Raw genomic sequence first — 14,217 nt, 5'->3', positions numbered from 1 at the left:
ATCCACAGACATCAGTGTGAACAGTTTTCCCTGGGAACTGGTGTGTGTGTTAAATATTAAACTGGTTTGTCACCAAATGGTACCACCATTGAACACTAAGGTTGACTAAGGGCAATAGTTTTTTTTTTTTCTAATACAAATTTGTGAGGATGACGCTTTATTTTGAAAGATGTAGACAGGAAGTTGTCAGTTCTGCATGATCAGTGGCTTTCACTCTGAGATCCACGGTTACTTAATACTGCCAACACAAATACCAACTAAGTTACTGTAAGAAACGGATACCTTTAAGAGTACGACGTACCCATGGGGGGTAAGAATAAACAGCGAACTAAAGGAAATGTTCGGGTAAGTACTATTATCCGTAAGCTAACATACAATCGTAAAGTAGGATTGCTAGCAACAAACCCTTAGCAGAAGCTAATGTAAACTTCACGTTAACAGCTAACACGCTGCATGTGGCAGTGCTGCCCCAGCTGTTTTATAACCACAACGTTTCCGTCTCCCTAACGGTATAACTTTTGTTAGAATTTTCTATAACCATACTTTTCTCTCCTGCTGCTAGCCGTCGAGTAGCGGCCGGGCTGCTGAGGTACTGACCCGGGAGGGTGGTGTCATCCCGGGGTTTGTGGGCTTTGATTCAACGGTCACTTCGGAGCTGAGTTACGTCCCCGCTGTCCACGGCGCGGAGGAGATAGACAACCTGGTAGATCCTGACTTCCGCCTGGTGCTCAGGAAACTTTCGAAGAGGGATGTTGTCACCAGACTGAAAGTAAAATCAAACTTTAACTTAATTGTGGTCTTAGGGAAGTTCTACTTGCTGCAAGGCACACAAAGTTCAACATGTACACAAAATCTATGCAGAATACAACACATCTAATGCACAATTAGCATTTTAAGTACTTAAACATCTATGCCACAAACTGACAGTTCAAATAACAAAATACAGCATACATGTAACTTGAAAAGCAGTTTCTTTTGCTAAATTCATCCCAATTGTTTTTTTTGGTTCAGGCGTGTGTTTTCATAATGTGTACTCTTCCCAGGCTGTGCAGGACTTTGGGTCAATGTGTCAGGAACGGGATGCTGAAGAGGTTAAAGGGGTCCTGCCATACTGGCCAAGGATTTACTGCAAGATATCAGTGGTGAGCTGACCATACATGCACCATGCATTCAAGAAATTACTTTTTTGTATCAGTGTCTGATTACTCTCCACATTCTGGAAATATTGCATCTGTTATACTCAAACAAACACCATCATAGATCTTGAACTATCCTGTCATTCTTATCAAATGAAAGGAAAGTATCCCACTTCTACAGAACATGATGGGAAAAATCTTTGTTGTGTGTACATTACAACAGTTTTGTCTTCATCATTATGTCTGTCAGGATCACGATCGTCGTATCAGGGAGGCCACCCAGCAGGCTTTTGAGCAGCTGGTGCTGAAAGTACGTCGCAGCTTGGCCCCCTTTCTGAAGAGCTTGATGGGCCACTGGATTTTGTCCCAGTGTGATACTTACACACCTGCAGCCTCTGCTGCATGCCAGGCCTTTCAGGCTGCTTTTTCACCCGCTAAACAGCCTGAGGCTCTCAGCTTCTGTAAGGATGAGATCTTGAATGTAAGTAGTTGTGATGGCTTTAGTGTGGACAAGGGGATTCGCACTTTAATCTCATGAGCTAAATTGAACTCAATTAAATAGTTATTTTTATTCTGCAGGTACTTCAAGAGATTTTGTTAAAAGAAACGGCAGACACACTGAGCGATCCACAGTAAGTTATCAGTTTAGCTCATTATAACTTCAGTGTCTATTCCTCTCATTGTATATGCGCAATGGAAATATACTCTATTAGCATCTTTGCTGAGGCACTGTCACTTTCCCCTGTTCTCTAGAAGTGTAACAGAGGAGGAGAGAGAATCCAAATATGTGCGCATGCTGACCAGCTCTCTGCTGGGGGTGAAGAGACTGCTGTCCCTGCTCCTCCAGAATGACAGGGAGGCCCTGGAGCAAAGACTAGCACATCTTGTAAACTCTGGGAAGTTCTGGAAGTACAGCAAGCACAAGACACCACAGGTACCGTTATCAAACAGGACTGCAGAGCTTATAACAGATGATAGAATGCGTATACCTAAACCATGAATTTGTTCATCTGGCATACTCATAATGAGTTTTACTCAAATAAAATTAAGCACTCTTTTTCTTCATATATTCATAATTCATTTTAATAAAAGTTTCTAGTTTGCAAAGATTGTGAGGGTTAAAATGTGATAACTTCACTGTTAAGAGGCCATCAGGTTCCCCCTGTAATTCCAAATGTCCTTAGTGACTTTTTGTGTGTGGTTTGCTTATTTATTTGTGTGCCATTGTTACTGTGGCTTTATTTACATGTGAAGGCTAAATGTAGAGAAGAAATGATTATATAGAATTTATTTATTCTATAAGGTTAATTCATTCTTTGTAGTTCATTTTTTGTTACTCAGTCTACCCCAAACCTACACTTGTTGAGTTGACTGTAACATACAATGATAAAACAATGTGAAAGATTGTGCTGCCACATGCCACCTAATATACATGCAATAACCTGTTGTGAAGAAGATCTTTCTCTAACTACTGCTAAATGTTGCTCCACAGGTGCGAGGGGCATTTTTCGAGATGGTGTGCGCTCTCTGTGAGTTCACTCCAGCGCTGGCGCAGGCTGAAGCAGCGCGACTCTGCCCTGCTGTTCTCCTAAGCATTGATGACACAGATCCTGTAGTGCTGCCTCCTGTGTGGGAAGCTGTTCTTCATGTTGTGTCTACGATCCCTGTAAGCTTGTGTTTAAAGGATGACCTCACATATACAATAATACTCATGCCGTTATATATTGTCAGGTGTTTTGTAGTGTTGTCTACCCTCTATAGTATCACAGTAGACTTACTTACAGTGGTGCAAGAAAGAGTTATAGTAACCAGCACTGGTAGAGTCACAAATGTATACATACCAAAGTAGATGTGTTTAATTTTTTGTTGAGCCAGTTTATAGTTAAGTTATATCTTTGATATTTTTGTTCCTGTTCCAGGATTGCTGGACACATGTGAATGCCAAGAAGGGCTTCCTACCCAAACTCTGGGCTCTACTAAGAGAGGGTGGCAAAGGGATGGCTAAAGCTCTCCACCCTAATCTGATGCTGCTCCTCAGCAAACTGCCCCAACAGGTCACTGATCCCACCTTGGACTTCTATACCACATTCTTCACTTCCCTCACACAAGGGTAATTTGTGTGTGTGTGTGTGTGTGTCACATTTTCAGGGAACTGCATTGTGAAAATTAATTTTTTCCTGATCTACATTGGTCCGCATTTCATTGCATTAAGGAATAAGTTATTATTTAAAAAAAAAATTGATTTTGCCTTCATCTGACATTTAAAATTTGTCATACAGAGTATATTGCATAGTCCTGTGTACGGCTGTATGCTTGTTCATCTGCCAGGGTGCTGAGCTGTAGCAGGAAAATTGCAAACAGATTTACGATTCATGATTACGAATAACGAGCAAACCACATTACATGATTTTACATGCAAAAATGTCTACTCATCACTTTCGTTAATATTGTGATACTGATTTCAACCATATCAGAATTCCTGCCTTACACCATCTGTTTGTCTGTTTTAGCCTTTCTAGTGAGCGCGCAGCGATAAGTCCATCGGAAAGTGCAGTTATAGTATCTTCTGTTGTTGAGTGCTTGAGGTACTGCATAATGCACAACACAGAAAAAGAGGAGGATCACAGAAGAATAAGGACCATGTTTATTTCACAGCAGGTGGGATCACACCGTCACACATATTTTTCCCATCCTGTCAAATCTATTGAAGTCTCTACATTTCTTACATCATTATGGTTTTGCCTCTTTATAGCTCTTACCACTACTAGAAAAGGCTCTGGGAAATCCCTCCCTTCAGAATGGTCCTCTCTTCCTTTTGGTCACCGAAATGCTCATTTCCTGGGAGAAGAGGGCAGGTTTACAAAGCGAAGGTGAAACCAATGACAGCATGGATGTCTTCCAAGGGCTTCTGGCAGACTTCTGGGAGGAGCTTGGTCTTCTCTTTGTGCGTTACGTTGACAAGGAGGAAGCAGACCCCCAGGCATTGGAAGGGGTAGCCACCTTGCTGCAGGTGAGTTTAGTTTAGCAGAATCTCTGTTTCAGACATACTCCCCACTGAAATCTCCATGTTGACAGTAAGGATACAGCAAATCAATATGGCTGTCAGAGCCAGTCATGTCTTAAAGTGAAACACACACACACACAAATACAATCCTTAAATAAATCTATTCTCACTTTCTCTTTTGTCTCCAGGTGATGCGTTACCCTGAGAGAGTAAACAGAAAGCACATCCAGAAGAAGAAATCTGTCAAGATCTGTTTGTCTAAGCCGGAGGACAATGAAAAAACTGGAGTTGAGGGGGATGATGTAGAGAAGCCGGTGCAGACGCCACCAGAGCTTGCGAATGAGAAAGCATTTGGATCCCTAAAGATCCAGCGTTTTGAGGATGTAGTGTGTCAGCTGGCACAACTGTGCCTGGTCCACGTGATTGAGACAAACTCGGAGAGACATCTGGTTTTCCTCTCCCTCCTCCTGCGGTCCTTCCACACACAGAGGGTCTTCAGTGTAAGTCATACTTGACAATTTGTTTCAGTGTCATCTACAGGATTTTTACACCCTATGAATTTGTCTTTGTAATGGCCAAATCTGTGAGAAATAGTAAAGTATTTGCAGTTTTTAATTAACGCAGCAAAACATGCAAATACACTGGTATAGTCTTTTTAATTAAATAATGAAAAGTCAGTTCTAACAGCTCTTATTTGATGCAACTAACCTCTTCCACAAACTGTGCTCATCTTAGACATTGGTGGAATTGGACGATAGAATAACAAAGGACAGTGAGCAGACAGATGAACTGAATATGAAAAATCCAGCAATGCAGTTCCTGCTAGAGCGGGTGGTGGTGTGGCTGGCCGAGAAGGGGCGCAGAGACACCGAGCACCTGGTGGAGATGGTCTTCAGCTCACTATACTGCTGCAGCCGGCAGGAGACCACCCGCATACTCAACCACATCACCACGGTAACACAAAATTACATCTCTTATGTGCAGCATGATGATGCCTCTTTTGTCGTAGCGCCAACTTTAATGCCTCCTCTTCACTCTCCTCTCTAGATGGATCTACAGTGGGGAATTATCCTGCAAATTGTACAGAAGGTATGTGTCATCCTGTTCATACAGACTTCAGTCAAAGTTTATTACCTGCCTATACACCACATTTGCACTGTTGTAAATGTCTGTCTATCTGTCCTGTTAGGCATGTGCGGATCCTCAGACTGTTAAGAGCTGCAGTGATTGGCTGAAAGGTTCAGTTCTGGGCGAGCGGCTGCTGGGATTGACTGAGGAGCTGTGCAAAGTGGAACGCTGCTCTCCCAGTTCGACCTCCTCTCCAAGCAGCCACAGCTGGAAGCTCATCAGCCTGGTCCTCTCTCAACACATCAACAATGGTGAACAGAAACAAATACTATTTTTGTTCAGAAAAGTACCTTTCCGCTGGACTCTAAATGCACATTTGTGGATTTTGATATCTGTCACCAAACTATATAATAATAGTTTTGATCTGTTTTACCTGCACAGAGCCTCTGATAGGGGAGGTGTACATGGAGAAGATCTTAGAGAAGCTCCACGCCACTCTGTCTGAGACCAAGAGTCTGTCAGATGCAGGCAACATGGAGCCACTCATCTCCTTCATCTGTGATGTCGCCTCCACGTTCTTCTCTTCTGTACAAGACTGTCTTCTGCTCCTCTCTGCTGAGGAACTCTTGCTCAGTGTCTTCCAACTCACCGCCCAAGATCAAACACACACTCACCTGTCTGGTAGATACTAACACATTGCTCAAAACATATGTACTGTACGTGACAGGTAAGCTGAGTAACTAATTTGTGTTGATATTACTTTCAAAGACTCACTTTTAGATAAGCTAAGGAAAGTGTGTGTTGCTGGGGTCCAGTCATTGGTCCAACACTCGGAATATGAAGTCAAGGAAGGCGGTTTCCTGCACAGTGCAGCCGTTTGGGTGAGAAACCAACTACTCACCGTCTCTCTGGACATTAAAAGGTAACAAAAACCATCCTCTGGTGTAGTTCATTGTGTGGGAATCGGTGCAACCATATCAGAAGAATGTGTCCCAACTCCTCTTGGTGTTATGTTTTAGTTTACAGGTTCTAGCTCTGGCTGTACAGAGCCTAGTGGAGACAATCATATCTGTCTGCGATCAAGACTCCTCGCTCCTTGTCCAGTTCTTCACCCTATTGACGCCGAGCCAGACGGAATGGACAAGAGTCAGGCAGGCCTTACCTCCTCAGGTGAGTCAGCCATTTTGTCATCCTTCCTCAAGGAAAATAACTAATTCAGGCCCTACCATGCATTGGTTATGCATTCATTAAATCCTTCACACAAAACACTTGACATTCATGTGGTGGTGTTCCCCTTTTTTCTGTCCTCTGCAGTGGATCAAAACACCGTTATTGACCAGCCGTCACAGAGGAGTTTGTGAAAAACCCTCCATGAACATCTGGAAGTTTAAGGTGCCAAACGGGCTGCCAGCCCACCTGTGTGCCTGTGCCCTGTTAGGGAGGGTGGCCAGGACTGTTGCAGCCATACCTCGTGACCAAGAGGAGGCGCAATGTCATTCACACCTGCCAGACCTTAAGTGCACAGGTACACACACATACACACAGGACGTTTCTGTAACTGTGTTTTTCATATATTTATGTGTATGTCAATCTATGATCCTGTTTAATATGTTTGTATATGTATGTGTTTTGTTTGACAGCATCAGAGCTGCTGTATGCACTGCAGTGGTGTAAGGAGGTAGAGTACAGCCCCACCGTAGTGTCTGCCTATCACAGCCTGCTGACTGACTGGGGACTGTCAGAAGGACTCTACAGCGAGGTTTCAATGAAACGCCTGTTGGAGACTCTCTACTCAATGTGAGCTTCACTGGGTGATTTTTGATCAAGAGTGGATTGGAAGAGCACTTGGCAGAATAAGCCAAAACAAACCCACACTCAACATATGATATGATTTTCTACATAAAGAGAGCTGCCAGTTGCCTGGATCCATGGAGCCCCTTCAAATGACATGGATATGGTTACGTTATAGGACCAGTGTTTCCCCTATATGCACCTTACAAAGGCGTTATTGAAACATGACTGCTGCTGATTTCTCTTTGTTTATGAGATGAGAGGAAGAGAGAAGAGGATAGTCTAATCTCTCCAGAAACCAAAGTTACATTATTTTGCACTACAGACAATTCATATCCAAGTCAGATCACACCTGTGAGTAAAGCATATAAACAAGAAACTTTGCGCTTACCTGATAATGATTGCACAGTGATTATAACATCACACCCCAGGTAGATGTCAACAATGAAGCAAGCAATGCTGGTCACGTGTTCAGGATTACCATTTGTCAAATCCTGCAATTTCACGTGCAGTATTGCACAGTAATGTTACAGCAAACGCACTCAATTGATAGGAATACACAAGGAAACGCATATGTGAAATCAACAGCATTTGGAAGATCCACTTTGATACAAAGATAGGAGATTGTTAATATTTCTGTGAGGGAATCTGTTAAGTAACTTATTTTACCATACATTTTAGTAAATGAACACTTCAGTGTTTGGTAACAGTGGGGTGATGCAAATGAAAAAACACAGTTAAGACAGTTAAGAATGAATAATTCTTAATGGCTACTACTCCATACCAGGGGAAACACTGTAGACTATACATTAAATGGCAATCAATGAAAAATAGCTGATTACAAAAAAACAACTTTTAAAGAAAATTTAATAAATATATCCGCTTCTAAAGAGAGAAGTCATCAGCACTGATTTGTATGTATGTTTTTCTCCAAAGAAGTAATTTGAAACAATATGAACTGAACATATCGTGTATTGCATTGTTACCTTGTAGGTCAGTGGAGGATGGAGGTCTATGGTCTCTGACTCTAGAAAACTACATCCACACCAACAACTTGGCAGCCACTGGCAGCGCAACCGTGAGGAAGCTTTACGGCAGTGTAGACAGGTCAGTCATTTATATGTTTAATTCATTTTGAATGGCTTTGGATTTCACATTCAGAGCCATTATGTAGCCACTCATACCACTATGTTGTATGTTGAACACTGTCTGTGTTTGATCAGTTTGTTCCCAGTGACTCAAAGCAAACTGAGCACGCTCCAGGTGCTCTGTCCCACTATGACTATAAAAGACAGAGAGACTCTCGTCGCTCTGGCTACTGCTGGAATAATCAACTGGCAAGAGGATGACAGTGAGAATACACAAACACATGCACACAGAAATATATACTTGGGCACTTTTGAACTTGAACCATGCCAATAATAATTCTGGGCTGTGTGTCACAGATGTGTATGGGTGTCTGGTGGTGCTGCTGTGCTGTCTAGAAGCCAACACAGAAATAGAAGAGGAGGTTATGCAGGCTATCATGGCCACGGTGATGGAGTGGAGGAACAGCAAGGAGGACTGGTTCCTCTTTAGCAGGTAAGTTAATCACACACACTGATTTTTTTTTTTTTTTTGTTATATCCCTCGATCTACTATATCTACCAACATACCTAAATTTGTCACGTCCTTCTCTTTCAGTGACCTCTCTAAAGCAACTGCTGAACAGTTAAACCTTGCTGTGGAAATGATGCGTTTCCTGTCCTGGCTGGTGGCCCGTTGTCCGACAGTTCTTGGCAGCAGCCAGTGGGACTTCCTGCTCTGCTCTATGTTAGCCTGGTTGGAGGTGAGACAGAAATAATGCATATTGCTGATGTTTGTGACTTTGAGGTCAGAGGTCAGCCACAGAGTATTGCCTCCAAGAGCTGGCAAAGATTGAGTTCCAGGACATTAGAGCAGGGTGTTTTTTTTTCTTGAACTTCTTCTACTTGTAGCTCACCATGCTACTTTTTACTACAAATATATGCTACAAATAATTTCTGTTTTGGTTAAACATTATCAACAACTATCTATTTGCAGTCACTCATTACGTCCGACTTTGCTTGCTTCCTATCTCAGACTGCCAGCGAGAACGTGAGCAGCCTATGGAACCCATGGGTGCAGCTGTTTGTGTGTGAGAATGCTGCACTGATAGTGAAGCTGAACCAGTTCTTTGGATCGTCCTCGCCTGACGTTCTGCAGGAGCTGCCGTCAGAACTGGCAACTGAATGGACAGAATTCTTTGTAGAGGGAATCTACAACCTGCTGTTGCCTCTTCCTGTCAATATTACAGGTGTGTGTGAATTTTATTTTAGGAGGTTTTGACTCAGTCTCTGGGAAACTTTAAAAAGGGAAGCACCAAAACTTCTCTAATATGTTAGTAAGGTAGTTGCTAAATGATCAGCGTTTACATGTATTTGACTGTGTTCCAAACCTGTACAGTGTAGTATGCAAGCAAATGGAGTAAGTGAGAATGTTTAAGTACAGTATGTTACAGTCCGTATTTCATGGATCACCGTCCTTTTGTGTGTTTGCTGTCTAAATGTAGATACCTTCACTGAACCGGATGATCCTGCGTTCCCGTCGGCGGTGCTGGAGTCAGCCGGCGTGGCTCTGACATATGTGCCTGTGCAGCAGCTAAACCAGAACTCCCTGCCGCCACAGTTCATAGCAGACCAGAAGACAAACCTGCCAGAGCCCCTCCAGACGCTCCTCAACACGTTCTGTCCTCTGCTGCTATTTAAGGCCAGACCTCTGCAGATCACCGTCTACAACCTTTTGGAAAAGTGAGGGTTTTTTTTTTTTTTTGAGTGTGTATCAGTACACAAAAGTGGGTTTCCTTTAAGTAACAGAAAAAAGATCTGCTACAAACTGCTCTAGTACTGTGTTGAAATTAAACGTGCTTATTGTCAATACAGGGTCATGCCTCAGCTGCCTGAGTGTGATGGAGAAGGAGACAACAGCAAATCTATTGATGATGGAGATGAGCCATGTCTGTAAGTCAAAGGAGGGAGACCCCCTTTATTTCTTAGTATAGATTATATTTTTTAATGATACTCTCTCACCTTTGGGTTTTGCGTTCAGTTCTCCTCCAGCTTCTCTTATGGCCATCCTGTCGACCTGTGAGGAGCTGTGCGACAATATCCTGGCCGGGGTTCAAGTAGGAGAGTTTGCAGTGGTCCAGCCTTTCAGTGTGGAGTACTCCTGCATCCTGGGTTACCTGCTGGCCTGGAAGCTCCTGCTCACATTTTTTAAATCCTCACCCTCTCACGTGAGTCTTGTTTCAGAACAATACGGCTGCTTTTTCTTTACTGGTTGCGACTGTAGACTTTGAGTATATGAATGTGTACAGAAGCTCATTTATACGTTTCAAGGTGAGAATGTGCTTTGATATCTGTTGTGTTTATATGAAAGTATTGTCACAGTATTGACTGCTCTTCTGATGTACCTCCAGCTGCGTGCTCATTATGCCCAGTATCTGAAGAGAAGCTGCTCCCTTAACAAGCTCCTCCTTCACCTCTTCAAACTGATGCCTGAGAACCCCGTCTACCCAGGGCAGGGGGGAGAGACAAAGGAGACCAAAACCTTCTTTACGGAGAGTCTGTCACTGGCTGTAGACAGTAAGTACATCACACACACAAACACAAACACGCAGTTCTCTGTACATGAATGTGAAAAGTAAACAAGCTTAGATTTCCCCCCTCCTGTGTTTCTTTGTCTGCAGAATGTGACTGGGAACTCCCTCACCTGGCTTGCAGTGTATACTACAGCACAGTGCAGGACTTGCCTGCCATGGTGCGGCTGTGGTGGAACAGCCAGGAGAAGAGAGTGAGCGCAGCTGTGGAGAGGTTCACGATTAAATACGTCAGTCCTGTTCTCTCGGCTCAGGAGATCTCCTCTGTCCACTCCAGCACTCAAATGTTTGACAGCATGACTGTAAGTCAGCTGTTGCCTTGCTCCTCTGTGTGTGTGTGTGTCTGTAACTACAGCTTGTACCAGTTTAAGGTTACCTAAAATGTCAGATTTAATGAAAGCAGACAAATTGTTTATGCAGTAATGGAGGATGGTGGGGCTTTTTTTTAAATTTATTTTTAAATGTATTTATTGTTCCCATTTTTCATCTCATCTGCAGCGACCGTCTTAAGATTTTTTAACTTACCCAGACACCAGCATATCTGATATCCAAGAAATTGCCACGAAGTTGATAGGCGTGATAATCATTTAAATTGAACAAATCCTTTGGCGCCGTACCTGCATCACATTTGCAGTATAATGATGTAGCAACAATAGTTCCTGTTCATTTGAAATCATCAACTCTGATCCTGGCGTTGGCTTGTGAAGCAGGTGTGTGATTGTTTGACTGAAAGACTCCCAGTGGCACAGACATCCAGTGTATTTGTTTATTTATCTCATTGCTCCAGGTGAAGGCCCGCTCAGCAGCGCGGGAGGTGATTGCTACCTATTCTGTGGATGACATCTTCATCGAGTTGGTGATTCAGCTACCACAGAACTACCCTCTAGGCACTATCACTGTAGAGAGTGGGAGGCGCGTTGGTGTTGCCGTACAGCAGTGGAGGAACTGGATGCTGCAACTGAGCACCTACCTCACACATCAGGTAGACACATAAATGAAAGAAGTTGGTGTAGTTTTCTTGAAGAATACAAGCCTAGGTGGCTGTGGGGGAACAAAAAGGGATTTAAAAAAAAAAAAAGACAAAAGAGGATGAAACAATCCCAAAAAGATGTAATTGTGTGTTTGTGTGTGTAGAACGGCAGTATAATGGAGGGCCTGGCTCTGTGGAAGAACAACGTGGATAAACGCTTTGAGGGAATAGAGGATTGTATGATCTGCTTCTCTGTTATCCACGGCTCCAACTACTCCCTGCCTAAGAAAGCTTGCCGCACCTGCAAAAAGAAATTCCACTCGGCGTGTTTGGTGAGTTATAGGCGTACATGTCATCATGTTACAACCAGGGGTGGGCTGTCCACATCTTCAGTGCCTCTCTGGAGATGGTAGAGGAACTATTAGCATTGATACACTTGGAGTATATATATATGCATATATATATGCATATATATATATATATATATATATTTTTTTTTTTTTTTTGATCTTTGATCAGTCATCATAACAAAGAGAGAGAGAACAATATCATTTGCAACAAATTTTAGTTTGTCCAGTACAAAGATATTTCATAAGCATTTTTCGTCTTTCTTGGACTTAATTGAAGGTTTTAATTCATAAATCCACAGCTCACTACTGGTTGTGTCACATACACTTTCCATCTTACATCTCACAAATACCATTAAATGCCTTACGACATATAAATTGAACATAGCTTTTTTTTTTTTTTTTTTTTTTGACGTTATGTTCTTGTCGTTCTTCTCATCTTTCTACAGTACAAATGGTTCACTTCCAGCAACAAGTCCACCTGTCCACTGTGCAGAGAGACCTTCTTCTAACTCGCCGTCTTGATTCTTCTATCAACCAGGACTGGATCGATTGTGATTACATGCAGAAGGTTGTGAAGAAATTTATTACATCACAATGTGGGCTGACGTTCTCTCTCTCTGAGGCTTTTTTTCTGACCGAAATGACAGGCGTTGTTTGGTTCCTCAGTGGAATCTGAAGTACAGTTCAAAATCTAGTGAGGTCCATATTCATTAGTGTGGGTTAAATAGCTGTCAACAGTTTGTTTAGACCAGTGCTTTGCTGTACTGTATATACGCAGCATCAGAAGCGCCCTGCTGATGTTTTTTCCGTTTTTATCTTTTTTTTTTTTTTTTTGACTTAATTTTTTATCTCTTGAAACGTGCAGATGTGTAAAGCGGCTGAATCACAAAGTTGGGAAAACCAAAGCTGCCCAGGTGTTTTAACATCTGTCTAAATAAGTAATTATACAAACTGAACAAAAAAATGATGGTCTAAGTAATGCAATGCCCAATACAGATTTTACAAATATTTCCTAATATTTAGGAGTGTAAAAAGATTATGTCTGATTAGTGACATGCCTTATACCACTGTCACATGGTGAGATCACCTATGAAAAGCGGGAAGGAGAAACTTGTTTAGGTCGGTTTTTAATTTCAAAATGACATCGCTCAGAGATATCAAAAACCTAATAAAATGCATCTTCCCCTGTGCCTGCATAAAGCTGTAAATGATGCCGGAAATAAAATACAAGTGGATGGATATAATTAATGGATGCAGTTTGTTTTGTATTCTGCACTTGCAACAGGGATCAAAGAAAGAATACACATAAAAAAAAAAAAAAAAAATGAAAGCCATGTTCCACACAGAAACTGATATTTATCTAAAACTAATTTGTCATTAGAATGTGTACCTTCATGCATGCCTTGCAAACGAATACAAATATTTTTGAGTGCTGATCTGAATGTGAGAGACTACAGTGAGTAGTGTCGAAGCTCTGTACCACCAATAGTCTTGTCGTGGCTTAGCAGCTTTACAGGATTTTACAGAACAAAGTACACTGCATACATTTTTCCAATGACTGAATTGTGTAATACAGAACAATGCATATGCAGGGATAAATAAATCTAGCACAGACTGCTCATGCATATTTCTACCTGCATACACAGACCTTTACTCTTGGATCCGTAAAGGTTTATACATTTTGCCCCAGGTGTATTGTTATACACCTAATACCTTTTTAATAAGTAGTAACTTTGCCAAAGCTAGCCTCTTTTATATGTTAATGACAATCATTATCTAAGCTATTGCAGTTTCCAGGTCTTAAATTCTGTTAGTATAATATCTTAATGATCACAAAAGAAACAATCCAGGGAAATGTGTATGAAGCTGAACGGATAAACCTGTAGGGACTTAACACCTGGTTGGCGATTCGATTCAACTGGGACCCTCTCCCACTTTGCTACCAACAAACAAGTGGATCCGTTATTTTATACCGTCACTGAATCTTACATAACTTTATTCAAAGTCAACTATAATAAAACCCAAGTGCTTCCGTGAACTGTTGTGTTAACCTGGGCCTCCAATTACAGGCGTATGATATTTCCATATAACTGTTACTGTAAGTTAACCTGTGTTAGTTTCCAAGAAAAGACTGTAATTAACCTCAGCCTGTGACTGCTGGCACCAGTCTCCTACGCTCATTTATCTCGGATCCACCTCCTCCTCATGTTGAATAATTTATCTGTTTTAATGGAGGCTTGCTC

General features: G+C 42.0%; 1 protein-coding gene across 1 annotated transcript; it reads left to right on the top strand.

The window, feature by feature from the left end:
• Nucleotides 1–191: 191 nt before the first annotated feature.
• On the top strand, nucleotides 192–13,218 carry ltn1 (listerin E3 ubiquitin protein ligase 1). Its single transcript, XM_056398135.1, has 32 exons — nucleotides 192–345; nucleotides 563–769; nucleotides 1,044–1,142; nucleotides 1,387–1,617; nucleotides 1,716–1,768; nucleotides 1,890–2,070; nucleotides 2,629–2,802; nucleotides 3,056–3,246; nucleotides 3,647–3,794; nucleotides 3,889–4,146; nucleotides 4,329–4,640; nucleotides 4,876–5,094; nucleotides 5,188–5,229; nucleotides 5,330–5,519; nucleotides 5,650–5,889; nucleotides 5,977–6,130; nucleotides 6,228–6,378; nucleotides 6,523–6,733; nucleotides 6,849–7,005; nucleotides 7,993–8,106; nucleotides 8,223–8,350; nucleotides 8,445–8,580; nucleotides 8,683–8,827; nucleotides 9,100–9,313; nucleotides 9,569–9,806; nucleotides 9,939–10,016; nucleotides 10,105–10,291; nucleotides 10,475–10,640; nucleotides 10,745–10,956; nucleotides 11,442–11,636; nucleotides 11,789–11,956; nucleotides 12,421–13,218. Exons 1-32 carry the CDS (start codon nucleotides 304–306, stop codon nucleotides 12,481–12,483), a joined length of 5,304 nt encoding a protein of 1,767 aa, XP_056254110.1. The 5' UTR covers nucleotides 192–303; the 3' UTR covers nucleotides 12,484–13,218.
• Nucleotides 13,219–14,217: the final 999 nt, after the last annotated feature.

Source organism: Seriola aureovittata, chromosome 15 (assembly GCF_021018895.1).
Source record: "Seriola aureovittata isolate HTS-2021-v1 ecotype China chromosome 15, ASM2101889v1, whole genome shotgun sequence".
NCBI classification, from domain to species: domain Eukaryota; kingdom Metazoa; phylum Chordata; class Actinopteri; order Carangiformes; family Carangidae; genus Seriola; species Seriola aureovittata.
This window is presented reverse-complemented; position numbering and strand designations above follow the sequence as displayed.

Bases quoted from the DNA above. Each gene is read 5' to 3' on its own strand.
- ltn1 (XM_056398135.1), top strand. From the start codon at position 304: ATGGGGGGTAAGAATAAACAGCGAACTAAAGGAAATGTTCGG. The intron at 5,520-5,649 runs GTGAACAGAAAC...TTACCTGCACAG, and splicing joins CTCTCAACACATCAACAATG to AGCCTCTGATAGGGGAGGTG. The intron at 8,581-8,682 runs GTAAGTTAATCA...CTTCTCTTTCAG, and splicing joins GACTGGTTCCTCTTTAGCAG to TGACCTCTCTAAAGCAACTG.